General features: G+C 52.4%; 1 protein-coding gene across 1 annotated transcript; it reads left to right on the top strand.

The window, feature by feature from the left end:
- The first annotated feature begins 318 nt into the window (after window positions 1-318).
- Window positions 319-18,041, top strand: MEGF8 (multiple EGF like domains 8). Its single transcript, XM_026447334.1, has 13 exons — window positions 319-1,231; window positions 8,143-8,306; window positions 8,522-8,728; window positions 9,525-9,705; window positions 9,787-9,875; window positions 10,418-10,833; window positions 11,290-11,435; window positions 11,561-11,683; window positions 16,574-16,728; window positions 17,029-17,148; window positions 17,523-17,667; window positions 17,752-17,915; window positions 18,021-18,041. Exons 1-13 carry the CDS (start codon window positions 1,045-1,047, stop codon window positions 18,039-18,041), a joined length of 2,118 nt encoding a protein of 705 aa, XP_026303119.1. The 5' UTR covers window positions 319-1,044.
- Window positions 18,042-19,809: the final 1,768 nt, after the last annotated feature.

Raw genomic sequence — 19,809 nt, 5'->3', positions numbered from 1 at the left:
GAGGCCTGTATAACCTGATCTTTATGTTGCTCCAGAATCTGGGAACGTTGAAGATGATCAAACATCTAGCAGGGCCTTGCACCACTCCTTTATTTTTGCCTTCCTTTCCTCACTCAGAGGTAGAGGCGCCCTCCAGTGGCCCGTGCTTTGCTCAACCACAAGCACCCAGAGTTTGGGTTACGATCTTAGCATTGCGCATGTGTAATTTTCTCGTCTCCAGGAGCATCGCTCCAGGAGGACGCTGCTGCGCATGCGGTTGGGAATCAATGGGCGGGGAATTTCCCCGGAACTCTCCCTTTATGGAGGATTGGGGTTGGGCGCTCCGCAGTCCTCCCAGGGCCGCTCTGACCGACCGCTCTGCAACTTCTCGCCTCCTCTCCGCCGTGCCTCCCACTGCGGCTCCTCGGCTCCCGGCCCCTCGCCCTCCCACAGCGGGTCTTCCCGCGGCCGCTCTGGCCCAAGCGTCCCCTCGTCTCTCTGATCTGGCCCATCCGGGAGGCGCGGGTGGGTGAGCGAAGGGACTGCGTCTATGGGGTCCAGGCCCGAGCCTCTGAAGACGGGCCCCGCCCCCGGCTGGAGGAGTCTCCCCTGGACCATCGGATCCTGGCCTGTCCCGGCCCGCAGCCTCTATGGAGGCTTCTGCCGGGCCGTAGAGCCTTTCGCCCCCTGGGGACTCACCCGTCCATAAGGTCCGTTTGGCCTGCAGCAGCCCGAGTCCGTAATGCTGGACACTGTTTATGGGGTCGGCCCCCTATGGGGGCCCGTGTCTATAGGGGACCCCCAAGGTCCTTAGGGCTCGTCCCCGTCCATAATGACTCCATATACAGGGCCTTCCATCGCTCTATAGGGCCCAGCCCTCGGCTTCCAGAGCCTGTCAGCAGTGGCCATTCCCTTCGCCGGGACTGCGTCTCCGGGACCTCCTCGGTCTACAAGGCCATGTTATGCCTATAGAGGTCTCATTTGCAGGGCCTCACGCCGGGTAGAGGGTCCTCTCCAGGTTTTTACTGCCCGTCCCCGCTCTAAGGGTCAGTACAGGAGGCGGCGATGGCCCTGGGCAAGGCTCTGGCCACGGCACTGGCTTTGGCCTTGGCCGTGCTGGGGTCGCTGTCCCCTGGGGCCCAGGCGGGGGACTGCAAGGGGCAGCGGCAGGTGTTGCGGGAGGCGCCAGGCTTCGTGACGGATGGTGCTGGCAACTACAGCGTCAATGGCAACTGCGAATGGCTCATCGAGGGTGAGTGGGGCCGCGTGGGTCACTCACTAATTCGCTGCTAGTTCATTCATGTGTGCATTCATCCACTCACCACATTCCCAGAGCTCGGTTTTGGTCCAGGCCTTTTGCTCTAAAATGCCTGACAGCCAGGGTTGCAGCCAACCTGGGCCCTGCCCTGGAAGGCCTCCCAGTCTGGTGGGGGAGATGCACCTACACCCAGGTTTACAATTACAAGACAGGAGCATCAGTGTCGGGTCTTCTGAGTAACTGTTAAGAACTCAGGGTCTGGATCCAATCATCTGGCTTTGAATTTGGTTCTACTACGACTTCCTTTTTTTTTGAGGTGGGGGTCTCACTCTGTCACCCAGGCTGAAGTGCAATGGTGCCAACACAGTTTACTTACTGCAGCCTCTACCTCCTGGGCTCAAGTGATCCTCCCACATCAGCCTCCGAAGTAACTGAGTGTGTAGAGACAGAGCCTCACCGTGTTGCCCAGACTAGTCCCGAACTCCTGGGCTCAAATGATCCTCGCACCTCAGCCTCCTCAAGTGTTGGGATTGTAGGTGTGAGCCACTGTGCCTGGCTTCTTATTAGTTTTGTGACTTTGAGCACATGACTTTCTTTCTCTGAGGTTCAGTTTCCTTCCCCCCACAAATGGGATAACAAGAGTACTCACCTCATAGAGTTGTTGCAATAAAATGAAAACGGGTATTTAACGTGCCTGATGTGTGGCATATAGTAACTGTTCTATAAATGGCATTAGGATTATTGTTGTTATTTGTAAAGTACTTCAATAAAAGCATTTTTCTTCTGTCATTCATGTGCCATACATTATGTTTCCCATTGGACATAGCCCAGACTGAGACAGCTCCAGCAATCCCCGGTGACTTAGGTCTTGGAGTCTAGTTAGGGAGACAAACACACTCATAGTGAGAGCCAAGAGTGGTCTGTGATAGAGGAACCCCACAGGCCTGGGAAAGCCCAGAGAAATTGCCTGATCTGGGGCTGGGGAGAACAGAGAGGCTTCCTGGAGGAGGAAACGTCTAAGCTGAGACCTAAAGGACCAATAGGAATCTGTCAGGAGTGGGAGAAAAGACCCCAGCCCTACCCTTCTGGACTCCCAGTCAGTGGAAGAGACAAACGCACTTCAAGGCTGTTTGTTTTCCTTTTCCATCCAATAAACTCCTATGCATGCCTCAGAACCCTGCCTCAGTGGCTCTTTCTCTGTGAAGACATGTGACTTAACCTGGGGTATAGCTGAGATCAGAGGCATCTGTAGGAGGGAGCAGAACGGCATGCCAGGCAAGAATAGCCGTGCAAAGGTGGGGAAGCAGGAGAGTGATGCTTCTGAAGAACTAGAAATCCAGTGTGTTAAAACATAGAATACTGGCAGAGCATGGTGGCTCATGCCTGTAATCCCAGCCCTTTGGGAGGCCGAGGCCAGCAGACTACCTGAAGTCAGGAGTTTCAGACCAGCCTGGTCAGCGTGGTGAAACCCCATCTCTACTAAAAATACAAAAATTAGCTGGGTGTGATGGCGCATGCCTGTAATTCCAGCTTCTCAGGAGGCTAAGGCACAAGAATAGCTTGAACCTGGAGGTTGTAGTGAGCCGATGTTGCTCTGCAAAGCTCCAGTCTGGACGGCAGAGGGAGACTGCATCTTAAAAGCAAAAACCTGGAATACAAGACAACAAATGAGCCAGAGGCTGCAGAGTGGGAGGAGCCAGCAAGTGAAGGGTTTTGTGATTTTGAGCTGTATCCTGAGGGCAAACGGGTGGAAGAGAAGTTGAAAGGCAGTACCTGCAGAAGCCCAGGAAGGCATCACAGAGTAGTGGATGTAGAAACCGGCCTCCAGACAGGGGAGGTCCTGGGCAAAGGCCGGAGGTGTGACAGGGCCTGAATCATGCAGGGCCTCCCTTGGGAGGCTGTGAAGCTTTGTCTTTGTCTGGGGGCTCTGGGGAGCTATGGAAGGGTTTTGAGCAGGGAGGTGACATGATCTGATTTATGTTTTAGAAGATCTCTCTGGCTGCTGTGTGGGCTATGGATGAAGGCATGTTTCTCGGTGTTAGCATGTTTACCTGTCCCCAGCTTGGGGGCCATTCCTGTCAAGCTAGTGGGATAAGAACAGAACAGGAAGTGTGTTTGTATGTGTGTATGTGGCAAAGGGGTCTGTGTGCTGGATATAAATCACTCTCTGGCCTTAAAGAGTCCCAGACTGGCTAGGCCGGGTGCGGTGGCTCACGCCTGTAATTGCAGCACTTTGGGAGACCAAGAGGGGCGGATCACCTGACATCAGTTGTTAGAGACCAGCCTGGCCAACATGAAGAAACCCCCCCCCCCCAACTAAAACTACAAAAATTAGCCCAGCATGGTGGCACACATCTGTGATTCCAGCTACTCAGGAGGCTGAGGCAGGAAAATCACTTGAACCCGGGAGGTGGAGGTTGCAGTGAGCTGAGATCGCGCCACTGCACTCCAGCCTGGGTGACAGAGCGAGATGCCACCTAAAAAAAAAGTCTCAGACTGGTTGGGAATAGTCGGGCTGGACACAGATATTTAGCCCCCAGTGTGTTCACTGAGACAGTGCTCAGGGCTGAGAAGGGAAGTGGAGGGGTTGGGTGGATGTACCTAGGGAGGAAAGAGGACTGTGCTGGAGGTCACAGAGGAGGAGCCACTGAAACAGGGTTCTGAAGCATGTGTAGGAGTTTATTGAGTGGGAAAAGGGAACAAACATCCTCTATGAAGACATGAGGGTGGCTGGAGTATCTCAGGATCCCTGTCTAGGTTTGTCTGGTCTGATGGCACTTTTGACTGGGAGGTAATGAGAGCCAGAAGCAGGGGAAGAGGGGCCTTGAATGTCACACTGAGCAGCCTGGCCTTCCCCTTGGGGTCAATGGGGAGCCACAGGATGTTTTGAGCAGGAGTAGGGCATTGCCCTCAGGCTGGGTGGGGGGCAGACTGGAGACTTGGTGAGCTGATCTGGCAAGAGAGGATGAGTTCCTAACTAGGGCAGGGGCTTAGAGAGGTGGAAAGGTGTAGAGAGTGCAATAGATGTTTTCACTGATGAGACTTGGGGACCAACTGGGTAGATGTTGGGGTGAGGGAGGAGTCTGGGAGACCTCCAGACCCCCCTTGATGATCTTATGTTCTTACCAATGCCTGTCACTTCTTACCTATGAGAACCAACATCTTCCTCTATCTATTATAAAATAACCGGCCAGGTGCAGTGGCAGACGCCTGTAATCCTAGCACTTTGGGAATCTGAGATGGAAGGATTACTTGAGCCCAGGAGTTAGAGACTAGCCTGGACAACATGGTAAGACACTGTCTCTACAAAAAAATTGCAAAAGATTAGCTGGGCATGGTGGGTGGTGGCATGTGCCTATAGTCCCAGCTACTGGCAAGGCTGAGGTGGGCAGATCCCTTGAGCCTAGGAGGCTGAGGTCACAGTGAACGGAGATTGCACTGCTATACTCCACCCTGGGCAGCAGAGAGAGACCCTGTCTCAGGAAAAAAAAAAAAAAAGATAAACAACCAACCCACTAACTTTTGTATTATGTTCACACTTTACGTAGTCCTAGACTTTTCTTTTTTTTTTCCCCGTGCTCTGTTGCCCAGGCTGGAGTGCAGTGGCTTGATCTCAGCTCACTGCAGCTTCTGCTTCCCAGGTTCAAGTGATTCTCATACCTCGGTTTCCTGAGTAGCTCAGATTACAGACATGTACCACCACGCCTGGCTAATTTTTGTATTTTTAGTAGAGACGGGATTTCTCTATGTCAGCCAGGCTGGTCTCAAACTCCTGGCCTGGAATGATCTGCCCTGGGATTACAGACGTGAGCCACCACGCCCAGCCCAGTCCTAGTCCTTATAACATCCTCATGAATAAGAGGCATCCTGCTTTTGAGCAGGAGGGGTTTGGGATCAGATTTCTGTCTGGAATTGTATGGGGGTTGGGTAGAAACAGACCTTCAATTTAGGGAAGAACTTGGGGAGGCAGATGGTGAACTGGCCTCCGGCAGGCATTTAACAAAGATGTACTTGTGATTCCAGGAACTGAGCTTTATAGTGTGGTTGAGGCTGGTAAGATTCTGGGAGGTCTGGTTGTGTGGCCCTGCTGAATGGTTCTTCTACGTTCCCCAGAGCATGGGTGGGGTCTGTGTCTGATGTTCTTGGGGTCTCTGGTCAGAGCCTGAGGGAGAGCTTCCAGCTTTAGTATTCTTTCTTTTGTGTATTTCTTCATTCCGTCATCCAGCATTTCCTGAGCCTTTGCCAAGCCCAGGTCTGGGCAATGCTGTAGAGGGAATTAGGCCCACATCCAGGCCCTGCTCTATGGGCCTTGTAGGCTGCAGGGAGACAGACCTGGATGTAGATGTTCCTGGCCCAGAGGAATGAAGGTTATAATGGGATGTGAAAACCCTGGAGAGGGGCACCTAACCCAGCTAGGGGGCATCAGGAAGAGGGCTGGTGGTGGGAAGAGTTAATATGTTGCAGACAGAGGGAGAAGCTTGTACAAAGGCCCAGCTCCCATTAGAACTGTAAGCAGTGGAGTGATTTGAGACAAAGCAAGGGTCTGAACAGCAGGTTAGGGAACTGGACTTTCTCCTAGGGTGCTAGGGAGCCATGCAGGGCTTTGGGGCAGGGGAGGGATGGGGCCAGATGTTGAGTTGGGAAGATCACAGACTCATGTCAGGGCAAGAAGGAGGCTGGGTGAATGGTTCTGGTGAGACAGGATGAGGCTGGGCAGCCAGGGCACACCGTGGCTCTAAGCTGGCAGGCTGGAGTCATCACCTCGTTGAATGTTCACTCCAGCCTTTGTGGGTGGGGGGAATTATCCCCATTTTACAGTCATCGAAACTGAGGCTCAGAGAGCCCATGGAACTGGCCCAGGATCACCCAGCCATTGGCAGTGGTGGCTGAGTGTCTCCAGAATCTAGATAGACACGCTGAGGGTCCTCCAGCTGGTCATGGGCAGAGCCAGAGCGAGAGCCTAGGCCTCCTAATTTCCCTCACCCAGAGGACTCCCCTGAGCTGCCTGTTCAGGAGCCTTCTAATGTGGGATGTGGAATGAGAGGGGCTTCCAGAAACAGGACTGGCAGAGAATAAGACAGTGACAATGTTGGGGTAGTGGCACTTACCACGACGATATGTGGGCCTCGTTGTCAGCATTTCTTTCTTTTTTTTTTTTGAAGCAGAGTTGCACTCTTGTCGCTCAGGCAGGAGTGCAATGGTACGATCTCAGCTCACTGTAACCTCTGTCTCCCAGGTTCAAGAATTCTCCTGCCTCAGCCTCCCAGGTAGCTGGGATTACAAGCATGTGCCACCACATCCAGCTAATTTTTTGTATTTTCAGTAGAGACGGGGTTTCACCATGTTGGCCAGGCTGGTCTCGAACTCCTGACCTCAAGTGATCCACCCTCCTTGGCCTCTCAAAGTGCTGGGATTACAGGCATGAGCCACCCACCCCACTCTGTTGTCACCATTTCATGTGCATTATTGCTCCTCATGAGGTTGCAGTCAGATGTCAGCTGGGGCTGCAGTCAGCTGAATGTTCACCTTGGCTGGACATCCAGGAAGGTCCCTCCCAGGGCTGGCAGTTGATGCTGGCTATCAGCTGGAAGCTCAGTTGGGACTGTCAGCTGGAATGCCTGTGTGTGGCCTTTTTTGTGGCTTTTCTTTTCTTTTTCTTTCTTTTTTTTTTTTTGAGATGAAGTCTCGCTCTTGTCCCCCAGGCTACAGTGCAATGGCACAATCTGGGCTCACTGCAACCTCCACCTCCTGGGTTCAAGCAGTTCTCCTGCCTCAGCCTCCTGAGTAGCTGGGATTACAGGCGCCTGCCACCACGCCCAGCTAATTTTTGTATTTTTAGTAGAGATGGGGTTTTGCCATGTTGGCTAGGCTGCTCTCAAACTGCTGACCTCGTGATCCGCCTGCCTTAGCCTCCCAAAGTGTTGGGATTACAGGCGTGAGCCACCGCGCCTGGCCAGCTTTGGTTTTTCATGCATGACAGCTGTGTTCTAAGAAGGCGCATTCTATGAGGCCCAGGTGAAAGGTACAAGTCCTCTTATGATCTAGCCTTGGAAGTTTCAGAATTTCTGCTGTTTTTTAATTGGTCAAGCAAGTCACTAAGGCTTTTCCCAGATACAAGGGGCAGGGAATTACCTTTCAGTGGCAGGAGTGGCCCGTAAGTTTGAATCCACTACAGTACCACTGTATCCCACTTTACAGATGAGGAGACTAATCCAGAGAGGGTGGGTTACTTGGCCAAGATCACACAGCTAGTAGCTATTCGGTGACAGAGCCAAGACATAAGCTCAGGCAGTCTGGTTCCAGAGTTTGTGCTTGTAGCCATCACAATAAACAGAGGTGAGACTCTGGATGGGGACTCTAACCAGAGTGAGAGGTTAGGTTAGGCCACTCCAAGGTTAGGCCTCTGTTCAGGGGGAAGAAACTGGACTCTTCTCTTGAAGCTCTGTTCAGCGAGGGCCAGGGGACTGTCACAGAGGTGCTTTTCTCACTGGGATTATGACCTTGACCCTCCAGCCTGGACATGTCTGAAGCTCAGGCATGGACAGGAAGAGAGAGGCATCAGGAATACTGTGGCTTCTGCTCTGTGTGGCCACTGGGATGGGGTTTTCTCTCTGCACTTTATTTTCCCATCTGAATGGTGGAGTGTGCATTCTGATCTCAGGTGACCTTTCTAGAGGTCTGGAATATTGTGATTCTTTCTCTGGGCTCCTGTCCCTCTGGCTGTCACAGCCCTTGACTGCCCTAGGTTATGAGACTGGGAGCCCCTCCAAGGTGGGGTCCAGGTCTGACTCATCCTTGAGCCCCCAGCATCACCTGGAGCAGGGTTTGGTATACCATAGTGGCTACAGGGAGGTGTAGGGAGAAGGTCCGCTTTAGAGCTTAGTCCCTCTGTGCTCACCTCCCAGCCCCAAGCCCCCAGCACCGGATCCTGCTGGACTTCCTTTTCCTGGACACAGAGTGCACGTATGACTACCTGTTTGTGTATGACGGTGACTCCCCGCAAGGGCCGCTGCTTGCCAGTCTGAGTGGGAGCACCCGGCCTCCGCCCATCGAAGCTTCCTCAGGCAAGGTTAGTGGGGATGGGGCTGTGGGTAGATACACCGACGGAAATGGAAGACGAAAGGAGGGACAGAGAGTCAGTAAGAGGGCGTCCGAGAGCAGAGCACAGGGACAAAGGAGGTGAGGCTCTGGGTCCCCCAGGATGGAAGGGGACAGGAGTGGGCCACCCTCCCAGGCCAGTCCCCAGGCTCTGCCCACCTTACCCAGCCCACTTTGTACCTGCAGATGCTGCTACACCTCTTCAGTGATGCCAACTACAATCTACTGGGCTTTAACGCCTCATTCCGCTTCTCCCTGTGCCCGGGTGGCTGCCGGAGCCACGGGCAGTGCCAGCAGCCGGGTGTGTGTGCTTGTGAGCCGGGCTGGGGGGGTCCTGACTGTGGCCTACAGGAGTGCTCAGCCTACTGTGGCAGCCATGGCACCTGCGCCTCGGTGAGCTGGTCCCCAGCCCTGTTTCCCCTGGGGCCCTGATCTGTGAGCACACTCTGCATGTCTATCTCCTAGGTCTGACCTTGCTTCTGCATGAAACTCCCCCCACTACCCCACCCTGCTCCATGATACCCACTTCCCTCTCCTTCCAGAGCTTGCCCCCAACCTGTTACTCCAACCCCACCCCACCTTCACCTGCAGGCCCTCCCCTGCTGAGCATACCCCACTCTTACCTGTGAACACCACCCTCCTTCCTCTAGCCAGGCCCAACTCCGTCCTCCCATCCAGCCACTCTGTGTGGCCTTGGACCCCCTGCCGTGACTTCCAGCCTCGCACTGCTGACCTTACACTGAAGTTGTGCACACCCAGCTTTCAATCTGGATTGTGCTTTGAGCCCTCCCCACCTTGACCTCCCCAGATCTGAGCTCTTTCACTTCAGGCTGAATGTCAACCATGCTGTCTGTCCTCTCCAGCCTGCTTTCTTTCTGTCTTTTCTCCTTTTTCTCTGTGTGTCTTTTCCTTTTTCTGTTGGTCTTTTTTCCATCTGTCTGCTTCCTTCTGGTTGTGTCTCTTTGTCTCTTGTTTCTGTCTGACAATTTGCCTTTCCCCTCTTCCTGTCTCTCTCTGTCTGCCTTTCTTTCTCTCTCTTTCCGTTTCCATCCTCTCCCTTCCTGTCTATCTCTTTCTCTCTCCCTTTGTGCCTGTCTCATTCTGCCTCTTTTTCTCTTTGTGTCTCCTTTGTCTCTGTCCTTGTCTCTCTCTCTGTCTTATCTCTGTCTTTATGTCTCCTTCCCCACAGCCCCTGGGACCATGCCGCTGTGAGCCTGGCTTCTTGGGACGTGCCTGTGACCTGCACCTGTGGGAGAACCAGGGGGCTGGCTGGTGGCACAACGTGAGTGCTGGGGACCCTGCCTTCTCTGCCCGTATTGGAGCAGCTGGCGCCTTCCTGTCCCCACCGGGGCTGCTGGCAGTTTTTGGAGGTGAGCAGATGGGGCGAGTATCTGGGGTCTGGAGGCCTGGCAGCCTGTGGCCAGGGCATGAGACTGTCCACCCCTCCACAGGCCAGGACCTCAACAATGCCCTGGGTGACCTCGTCCTATACAACTTCTCCGCCAACACCTGGGAGTCCTGGGACCTGAGTCCTGCCCCGGTATGACCCCTCCTCTGCCCTGGAGGAGCCTATACACTCAATCAGACCCAGCTGGGGACCCCCAGACTGATCCCCTATCACCCCGTGCTCCCCCAGTTCCCACAGCTTGATGTAGGAACCTACTTCTCCCTGTTTCTGCCTTTTCTCTCTGATTTTCTTTTTTCTTCTTTTTCTTCCTTTATCTGCCTTTGTGTATCTTATTTTTCCACGTGTCTCCTGTCACTCGATCTGTCTCTGTTTTCATCTGTCTGACTTTTGGGCTTCTGTGTTCTCCGTTTCTGTGTCTCCATTTCTCTGGGTCTGTTTCTGTCTGCCATTTGTCCCTCTAACTCTGTCTTCTTGCCTCTTCCCTCTCTTATTGTGTTTCTCTGTTTCTATGGATCTGTCTCTTCTTTTCGCTTTCTGCTGGTCTCTACCTTTCTCTTTGTCTCTCTTTATCTCGCCTTCTCTCTATGTTTCTCTGGCTCTGCATCTCTCTGTCTGAGCCTGGCTCTGGCTCCCTTGCTGTGTCTTTACCTCTGTTTCTTGCCTCTTCCTCACAGGCTGCCCGTCACTCCCACGTGGCCGTGGCCTGGGCCGGCTCCCTGGTGCTGATGGGTGGTGAGCTGGCAGATGGCTCGCTCATCAACGACGTATGGGCCTTCAGTCCACTGGGCAGGGGCCACTGGGAGCTCCTGGCACCACCTGCCTCCAGCTCCTCGGGGCCCCCAGGCCTGGCAGGTCATGCGGCTGCCCTGGTGGATGATGTCTGGCTATATGTGTCTGGAGGCCGCACCCAGCACGACCTCTTCTCCTCTGGCCTCTTCCGTTTCCGCCTTGACAGCACCAGCGGGGGCTATTGGGAGCAGGTGATTCCAGCAGGTGGACGGCCCCCTGCTGCCACCGGCCACTCCATGGTATTCCATGCCCCGTCCCGTGCCCTGCTGGTCCATGGTGGACACCGGCCCTCCACTGCCCGGTAAGTGACCTGTCCCATAACCCATGCCCCACAGGTCAGGCCCAGGTGAACACCATAGGCCTTTAGTCTTTAGAGGTTTTTGCCCACTATTGGACTCCTGTGGTCTTTCAGTCACTCCTTCCTTTGTGTATTTACTTATTCCTTCATTCACTCATTCACTCACCCACTCACGCATTCTCTGATGTTTTATTCAATCTCTTGGTGAATTGCCTCCCACACACTCACACCCATGTATCCATTCAACAGAGCCCTGCTTGATGTCCACCCCTTGCTAGCTTATGCGGGTAACCCAGAGATGACTCAGGGTCCTGCCCACAGGGAACTTCTAGTTTGGAGGGGACATAGAGGCGGTCATGGTCAGTCTCATCCCTGGGTGATCACATGGCTCCTAAGAGGCTGAAGGAGGGAGAGAGACGCTTCCTGCCCTAAGCTCCTGCCCTGCTTCTCCTTTGATAGGTTCTCTGTGCGAGTGAACTCCACTGAGCTTTTCCATGTGGATCGGCGTGTGTGGACGACGCTGAAGGGGCGGGATGGGCTTCAGGGCCCAAGGGAGAGAGCCTTCCACACAGCCAGCGTTCTGGGCAACTACATGGTGGTCTATGGTGAGGAGGCTCCCCAGTCCTGCCTGCCTGTCGAGGGCCTGAGCCAACCCTGAGCTGAGGCTCCCTGCATGGGAGTCCCCACCTCCACCAGGCTTGCCAGCTACGCCCCTTTTCTTCTTTCTCAGGGGGCAATGTGCACACCCATTACCAGGAGGAAAAGTGCTACGAAGATGGCATCTTCTTCTACCACCTTGGCTGCCATCAATGGGTGTCAGGAGCTGAGCTTGCCCCGCCAGGAACCCCTGAGGGTGAGTGGTCCCTGTTCTTCCCTAGGGGCTCCCGAGGGTCCCATCTCCCTCCACAGTGATTCTGGACTCAAGCTACCTCAGTCCGTAAGGGTGAGCCTGACATCCAGGTCAGTTGGTGCCAGCCTCAGGAAGCAAGCCTGGGATGGAGATGGGACCAGGGCATCATCACTACAGAGGTGGAGGCCCTTATGGCAATATCCAATGTGGGTTCTAATCCAGGTTTTGCCAGTTTCCAGCTGCCCCAGGGAAATGCCTAAGAGACAGCAACTTTTCCTTCTTTTTCATTTTCTTTTCTTTTTTCTTGTTGAGATGGAGTCTTGCTCCATTGCCCAGGCTAGAGTGCAGTAGCCTGATCTCAGCTCACTTTGACCTCCACCTCCTGGGTTCAAGCAATTCTCCTGTCTCAGCCTCCTGGGTAGCTGGGATTATAGGCATGCATCTCCATGCCTGACTAATTTTTTTGTATTTTTAGTAGAGAGATTGTTTCATCATATTGGCCAGGCTGGTCTCAAACTCCAGACCTCAAGTGATCCGCCCACCTTAGCCTCCCAAAGTACTGAGATTACATGTGTGAGCCACCGTGCTCAGCTTTTTTAACTTTCAATTTAGGTTCAGCAGTACATGTGCAGGTTTTTTATATAGGTAAATTGTGTGTCATGGGGATTTGGTGTACTGATTATTTCATCACCCAGATATTAAGCATAGTACCCAACAGGTAGTTTTTTCTTGTGTTTGTTTGTTTGTTTTGAGAAGGAGTCTTCCTCTGTTACCCAGGCTGGAGTGCAGTGGCACAATCTTGGCTCACTGCAACCTTCACCTCCTGGGTTCAAGTGATCCTCCCGCCTCAGCCTCCTAAGTAGCTGGGAGTATAGGCGCACACCACACCCGGCTAATTTTTTTTTGTATTTTTACTAGAGACGAGGTTTCACCATGTTGGCCAGGCTGATCTTGAACTCCTGACCTCAGGTGATCCACCAGCCTCAGCCTCCCAGAGTGCTGGGATTACAGGCATGAGCCACCGTGCCCAGCCCCAGTAGGTAGTTTTTTGATCCTCTCCCGCCTCCAACCCTCAGGTAGACCCCTCAAGAGTATTGTTCCCTTCTTTGTGTCCATGTGCACTCGATGTTTGGCTCCCACTTGTGAGAACATGCAGTGTTTGGTTTTCTGTTCCTGTATTAGTCTGCTTAGGATATGGGTCTCCAGCTCCATCCATGCTGATGGAAAGAACATGATCTCATTATTTCTTATAGCCACGTAGTATTCCACGATGTATATGTACCACATTTTCTTTTTTTTTTTTCTTTCTATATATTTTTTTGAGATGGAATTTCACTCTTGTTACCCACGCTGGAGTGCAATGGCGTGATCTCAGCTCACTGAAACCTCCACCTCCCAGGTTTAAGCGATTCTTCTACCTCAGTCTCCTGAGTAGATAGAATTACAGGCGCCCACCACCACACCTGGCTAATTTTTGTATTTTTATTGGAGACGGGGTTTCACCATGTTGGCCAGGCTGGTGTCGAACTCCTGACCTCAGGTGATCCACCCGCCTTGGCCTCCCAAATTGCTGAGATTACAGGCGTGAGCCAATGCGCCCGGCCTCCATTTTCTTTATCCAGTCTATCACTGATGGGCATTTAGGTTGATTCCATGTCTTTGCTATTGTAAACAGTGCTGCGATGAACATACACATGCACGTGTCTTTATGTTAGAACAATTTGTATTCCTTGGGGTATATACCCAGTAATGGGATTGGTGGGTCAAATGGTAATTCTGTTTTAAGTTATTTGAGAAATCTTCAAACTGCTTTCCACAATGCCTGAACTAATTTACATTCCCATCAGCAGTATGTAAGCATTCTCTTTTCTCTGCAACTTCACTCGCATGTGTTATTTTTTTAATTAATTAATTTATTTTGAGACGGAGTCTGGCTCTGTCACCCAGGCTGGAGTGCAGTGGTGCCATCTCGGCTCACTGCAAGCTCCACCTCCCGGGTTCACACCATTCTCCTGCCTCAGCCTCCCGAGTAGCTGGGACTACAGGCGCCTGCCACCACGCCCAGCTAATTTTGTTTTTGTATTTTTAGTAGAGACGGGGTTTCACTGTGTTAGCCAGGATGGTCTCAATCTCCTGACTTCATGATCTGCCTGCCTCAGCCTCCCAAAGTGCTGGGATTACAGGTGTGAGCCACTGCGCCCAGCCGCATGTGTTATTTTTTGACTTTTTGATAATAGCTATTCTGACTGGTGTGAGATGGTATCTCACTGTGGTTTTGATTTGCATTTCTCTCATTATTAGTGATATTGAGCATTTTTTTCATATGCTTATTGGCCATGTGTATGTCTTCTTTTGAAAAATGTCTGTTCGTGTCCTTTGTCTACTTTTTAATTGGGTTGTGTTTTGCTTATTAGTTTGTTTAAGTTCCTTATAGGTTCTGGATATTAGACTTTTGTTGGATGCATAGTTTCCAAATATTTTCTCACGTTGTTTTTTTACTCTGTTGATAGTTGTTTGTTTACTCTGTTGATAGTTCTTTAGCAGCAACTTTTTCAAGATCACAGTAGATAAGTGACAGAGCCAGCATGGCTATCCCCAAACAACCATCTGTGTAAAACTGTCACTTAAGGCTAGGCGCGGTGGCTCATGCCTGTAATCCCGGCACTTTGGGACACCATGGTGGGCGGGTCACAGGTCAGGAGATCGAGACCATCCTGGTTAACATGGTGAAACCCCGTCTCTACTAAAAATACAAAAAAATTAGCCCGGCATGGTGGTGGGTGCCTGTAGTCCCAGCTACTTGGGAGGCTGAGGCAGGAGAATGGCGTGAACCTGGGAGCCTGGGCGACAGAGCCAGACTCTGTCTCAAAAAAAAAAAAATTTTTTTGGCTGGGCGCAGTAGCTCATTCCTGTAGTGCCAGCACTTTGGGAGGCCAAGGCGGGCAGATCATGAGGTCAGGAGTTCGAGACCAGCCTGGTCAATATGGTGAACCCTCGTCTCTACTAAAAATACAAAAATTAGTTGGTGTGGTGGTGGATGCCAGTGGTCACAGCTACTCAGGAGGCTGAGGCAGGAGAATCACTTGAACCAGGGAGGCGGAGGTTGCAGTGAGCTGAGATCACACCATTGCACTCCAGCCTGGGTGCTGTGCAGAGGGAGACTCCATCTCCCAAAAAAAAAAAAAATTTTTTTTTTTGTAGCCATGAGACCTGACTATGTTGCCCAGGCTGGTTTTAAGCTCCTAGGCTCAGATCATCCTTCCATCTCAGCCTCCCAAATAGCTGTGACTATAGGCACACACCACCACACCTGGCTAATTAAAAAAAAAAAAATTTTTTTTTTTTTAAGAGATAGGGTCTTGCTGTGTTGTTCAGGCTAGTGTTGAACTCCTGGCCTCAAGCGAGCCTCATGAGACCCAGCCTCCCAAAGTGCTGGGATTACAGATGTGAACTACTACGCTCAGCCATATTCTCTTTCTTATAGCAGTGAGGGTCCTGTCTCAGGGCCAGAGGGGTCACCAGGGAGGAGATATGGAGAAATGTTTCACTTTTATTAGATCAGACACTGCTTTGAAATCGGATGAAAGCCACATGCCCTCTCTTCAGAAGATGCTAATACCCACAGGTTGGACGTATCACTTCGGGGACATGTGGGCTTCCCAGAGTCCCATCTGTTCACTCCTCCTCCCTGAAAAGGAGAGAGAGGAGAGGGCAGGCGTAAGGAAGGAACCTTACCACTTAAGGGATGCGGAGGAGGAAAGGCCCTAGAGGAACCCTGTGTGACCATCAGTAATAAAGTCCAGACCCGGTGTCTGAGGCCCTCATTCTAGGTCTCGTCTGCCTATCCCTTGGTCCTCTTCACTGGGCAGGAGTCAGGAGTGTGATGTTTCTGGAGGCCTCTTCCTGCTTCGCAGTTTGTGATTCCCTGGGCCAAGTCCCACACGCTTACAGTGCCTGCAGGTCGGTCAGAGGGTAGGGAAGTCACCATTCACTGACCACTTACCTGTCAGTCAGGATTCTTGGCTGTAACTGACAGAAACCCAACCCAGCTGGCTTAAGCGAAAAGGAGAATTTCCCGGCTGACTTGAGTGAAAACTATAGGGGCTGTCTTCAGGCTGGGCTGGATCTAGGTGCTCACAAAATGGCATCGGCCATTTCTCACTCAGTTTTTCAGCTGGGTTCACGTCAGTCTCTTGCCTTGTGTAGATGGTCACAGGCAGCTCATGGATGACCTGCTGCTGCTGTAAAATGCCCAGAGAGAAGAGAGTGTCTTTGCCCCAAGAACTGAGAATCAGGCCCTGTACTCCTCCCCGAGCCAGTCACTGAGCCTGATGGGCCTGGGCTAAGGCCTCACTTCTGCCAGAACCAGGGACAACCCCACCTAAGTCTCATGGCCTGGGAGAGGGAAAGGTTGGTTTTCCAGAGGAAAATCAGGCGCTATCATCAGAAGAGAGGCTGGTGCTAGACAGACAAAAAGAGGAGACTGAGGCAGCCTGCTGGGGGCTCAGCAGATTCTTCCGTCCTCCCAGCTCCTTGAGGACGAGATGATGGTTCTTTTTATAGAGGAGGAAACCAAGACTCAGAGTTCAGTCTCCTGTCCAGGGTCACACAGCTAGTCAGTAGTTGATCCACAGTTTGAACCCAAGTAAGTGGTAGACCCGGGATTTGAACCCAAGTCTTTCTGACCCTAAAGATCAGAAAGATGATTTGGGTAGGGGTGAGGGAGCTCAGCTTGTTCAGGGCCAGGTGGGCTGGGAGAGTGTCCTTGGGTAGGTGAGGTTGAAGCAGCCACCAGAATAGAAGGCTGGGCTGTGGCTCAGGAGAATCAGGAGCCATGGAGGTGGTGGAGGGGCTGAGAGTCTAATAATGTCATTGGGGTCTCTATTCCCTTAGGCCGAGCAGCACCTCCCAGTGGTCGGTACTCACATGTGGCTGCGGTGCTTGGTGGCAGCGTCCTGTTGGTGGCTGGGGGGTACAGCGGCCGTCCTCGTGGGGACTTGATGGCGTACAAGGTGCCCCCCTTTGTGTTCCAGGCACCTGCCCCTGACGTGAGCACTGGGGTGACAGGGAAAGGGTGGCTGGGGGAGGAGGTAGCAGGGTTTCCACAGGTGAGGGGAAAGGTAGGAGGGGATCCCTGGGAGAAAAAGTGGGGATCCCCAGGGCCATGAGGGAAGGGAGGGAGATCCCCAGAGCAGAGGAAAGAGGAGCTAGAGGTCCCTGGGCCTGGGGGAGGAATGGATGGACGTGCTGAGCACTCAGGGTCCTCTGGGATAGCTAAAGCGAGAGGGGACTTGGGAGTCCGGCCCAGGTCTGAGAGTCTTGTCCTCCGTCCCCTTGTCTCCCTGCAGTACCACCTGGACTACTGCTCCATGTACACAGACCACAGCGTGTGCTCCCGGGACCCGGAATGCAGTTGGTGCCAAGGAGCCTGCCAAGCTGCACCCCCTCCTGGGACCCCCTTGGGGGCTGTAAGTGACTGCCCTAGACCCTCTGTTCCCTAGCACAGAGACCTGCCCTCAGTGTCTCCCTCTGCCTAACCAGCCGGACAAGGACTTTCCCTCAACTGGGAGACTTGTTTTCATGCCGAAGATCCTCCCTCCTGATTCCAGACCGCGGAGCCCTGAATCTTTGCCTGTCCCACCCAGTCTGACCCTTTTGAACCTGTGACCCCATCCCTGCATCCCCGGTCCTCTGAATCTCCCACATTCCAAGTCGTCTTTCAACTCTATGTTCTTCAGTTTTTTGGCCCTTTCCATCGCAGGACCCTATATCCACAGCCCTTCCTTCCCAGATCTCTTGAGTTCCAGTGGACAGTGAGCCCTTTACCCTCTCCTCCTCGCAGTGTCCAGCCGCCAGCTGCCTGGGCCTGGGCCGCCTCCTGGGTGACTGCCAGGCCTGCCTGGCCTTCAGTAGCCCCACAGCCCCTCCGCGGGGACCCGGCACCCTGGGCTGGTGCGTGCACAATGAGAGCTGCCTCCCTCGGCCTGGTGAGTGTCCACAGCAGTGGGCTGGGGGGAGGGGACCGGAGCACTCCACACTGACCCACCAGCCCCCACCCACTGTCCTCTCAGAGCAGGCCCGCTGCCGAGGGGAGCAGATCTCAGGCACGGTGGGCTGGTGGGGGCCTGCGCCTGTCTTCGTTACGTCCCTGGAGGCCTGTGTCACCCAGAGCTTCCTGCCTGGCCTGCACCTGCTCACCTTCCAGCAGCCGCCCAACACCTCCCAGCCTGACAAGGTGGGTAGGAGGCGTGGCCTTGGGTGGGGCATTGATGATGATCCTGATCCTAGGGTTTGTTTTTTCTCAAATGCATCTTTATCACTCTTGTGTTTACTCCAAAAGTCTTTACGTTCAAGGGTCTGATTTTCCTTACGGACTTTATTCTTTATTTTTATTTTTAGTTTTAGAGGGAGTCTTGCTCTGTCGCCCAGGCTGAAGTGCAGTGGCGCGGTTTTGGCTCACTGCAACCTCTGCCTCCTGGGTTCAACTGGTACTGCCTCCTCAGTAGCTGAGGTTACAGATGCCCGTCACTGTGCCCAGCTAATTTTTGTATTTAGTAGAAGACGAAGTTTCACCATATTGGTTAGGCTGGTCTGGAGCTCTTGATCTTAAATGATCTGCCTGCCTTGGCCTCCCAAAGTGCTGGGATTACAGGTGTGAGCCACTGCGCCTGGCCTCTTTATAGATTTTAAAAAGAATTTTTGCACTGTGGTAAAATACAGATAAAATTTTTCATCAGTGACGTTTAGCACATTTACAATATTGTGCAACCATCACCACTATCTTGTTACAGAACATTTTCATCACCCCAGAGGACAACCCTGGACTCACTAAGTAGTCACTCTCTATTCCACTCTCCCCCGAGTCCCTGGCAGCCACTCATCTGTTTTCCATCTCTGGATTTGCCAGTTCTGGACATTTCATGTACATGGAGGCCTATGCTGTGTGGCCTTTTGTGTCTGGCTTCTTTCACTCAGCATAGTGTTTTCAAGGCTCATTCATTTCATAACTTCATTCGGAAAGGAACTCTGTTCCTTTTTATGATTGAGTAATATTCCATTGTATAGCTGTACCACATTTTGTTTATCCGTTCGTGTCAGCTGATGGACGTTTGGACTGTTTCTGACTTTTGGCTATTGTGGATAATGTTGCTGTACACATTGTGTACACTTGTGTACACATTTTTGTTTGAACATCTGTTTTCAATGCTTGTGGCTGTATACCTAGGAGCAGAATTGCTAGGTTATATGGTAATTCCATATTCATCTTATTGAGGAATGTCCAAACTGTTTTCCACAGTAGCTCTTTATCGATTTTTTTTTTTTTTTTTTTTGAGACAGAGTCTCTCTCTGTCTCCCAGGCTGGAGGTGCAGTGGCCCGATCTCAGCTCACTGCACCCTCCAGTTCCCGGGTTCAAGTGATTCTCCTGCCTCAGCCTGCTGGATAGCTGGAACTACAGGCACCTGCCACCAAACCCAGTTAATTTTTTGTATTTTTAGTAGAGATGGGGTTTCACCATGTTAGCCAGCATGGTCTTGATCTCCTGCCTCGTGATCCACCCGCCTCAGCCTCTCAAAGTGATGGGATTACAGGCTTGAACCACCGCGCCCGGCCTCTTTATTGATTTTTAAAATAGCTCATATATTCACATGGTTGAAAAATCACAGTGATATCAAAAGTCATTGGGGCTGGACACGGTGGCTCACGCCTGTAATTCCAGCACTTTGGAAGGCTGAGGTGGGCAGATCTCTTGAGGTCAGGAGTTTGAGACCAGCCTGGGTAATGTGGCAAAACCCGTCTCTACTAAAAATACAAAAATTAGCTGGGCGTGATGTCGGGTGCCTGTAATCCCAGCACTTTGGGAGGCTAAGGCGGGGGGATCACTTGAGGTCAGGAGTTTGAGACCAGCCTGGCCAACATTGTGAAACCCCGACTCTACTAAAAATACAAAAATTAGCCACACGTGGTGATGCGTGCCTGTAGTCCCAGCTACTTGGGAGGCTGAGGGAGGAGAATCTCTTGAGCCTGGGAGGCAGAAGTTGCAGTGACCCAAGATCACACCACTGCACTCCAGCCTGGGCAACAGAGTGAGACTCCATTTTAATTAAAAATAAATAAATAAGGCCGGGCA

The sequence above is a fragment of the Piliocolobus tephrosceles genome, chromosome 21 (assembly GCF_002776525.5).
Source record: "Piliocolobus tephrosceles isolate RC106 chromosome 21, ASM277652v3, whole genome shotgun sequence".
Lineage (NCBI taxonomy): Eukaryota > Metazoa > Chordata > Mammalia > Primates > Cercopithecidae > Piliocolobus > Piliocolobus tephrosceles.
Note: the sequence above shows the minus strand (reverse complement) of the source record. Positions and strands in the feature narration are given on the sequence as shown.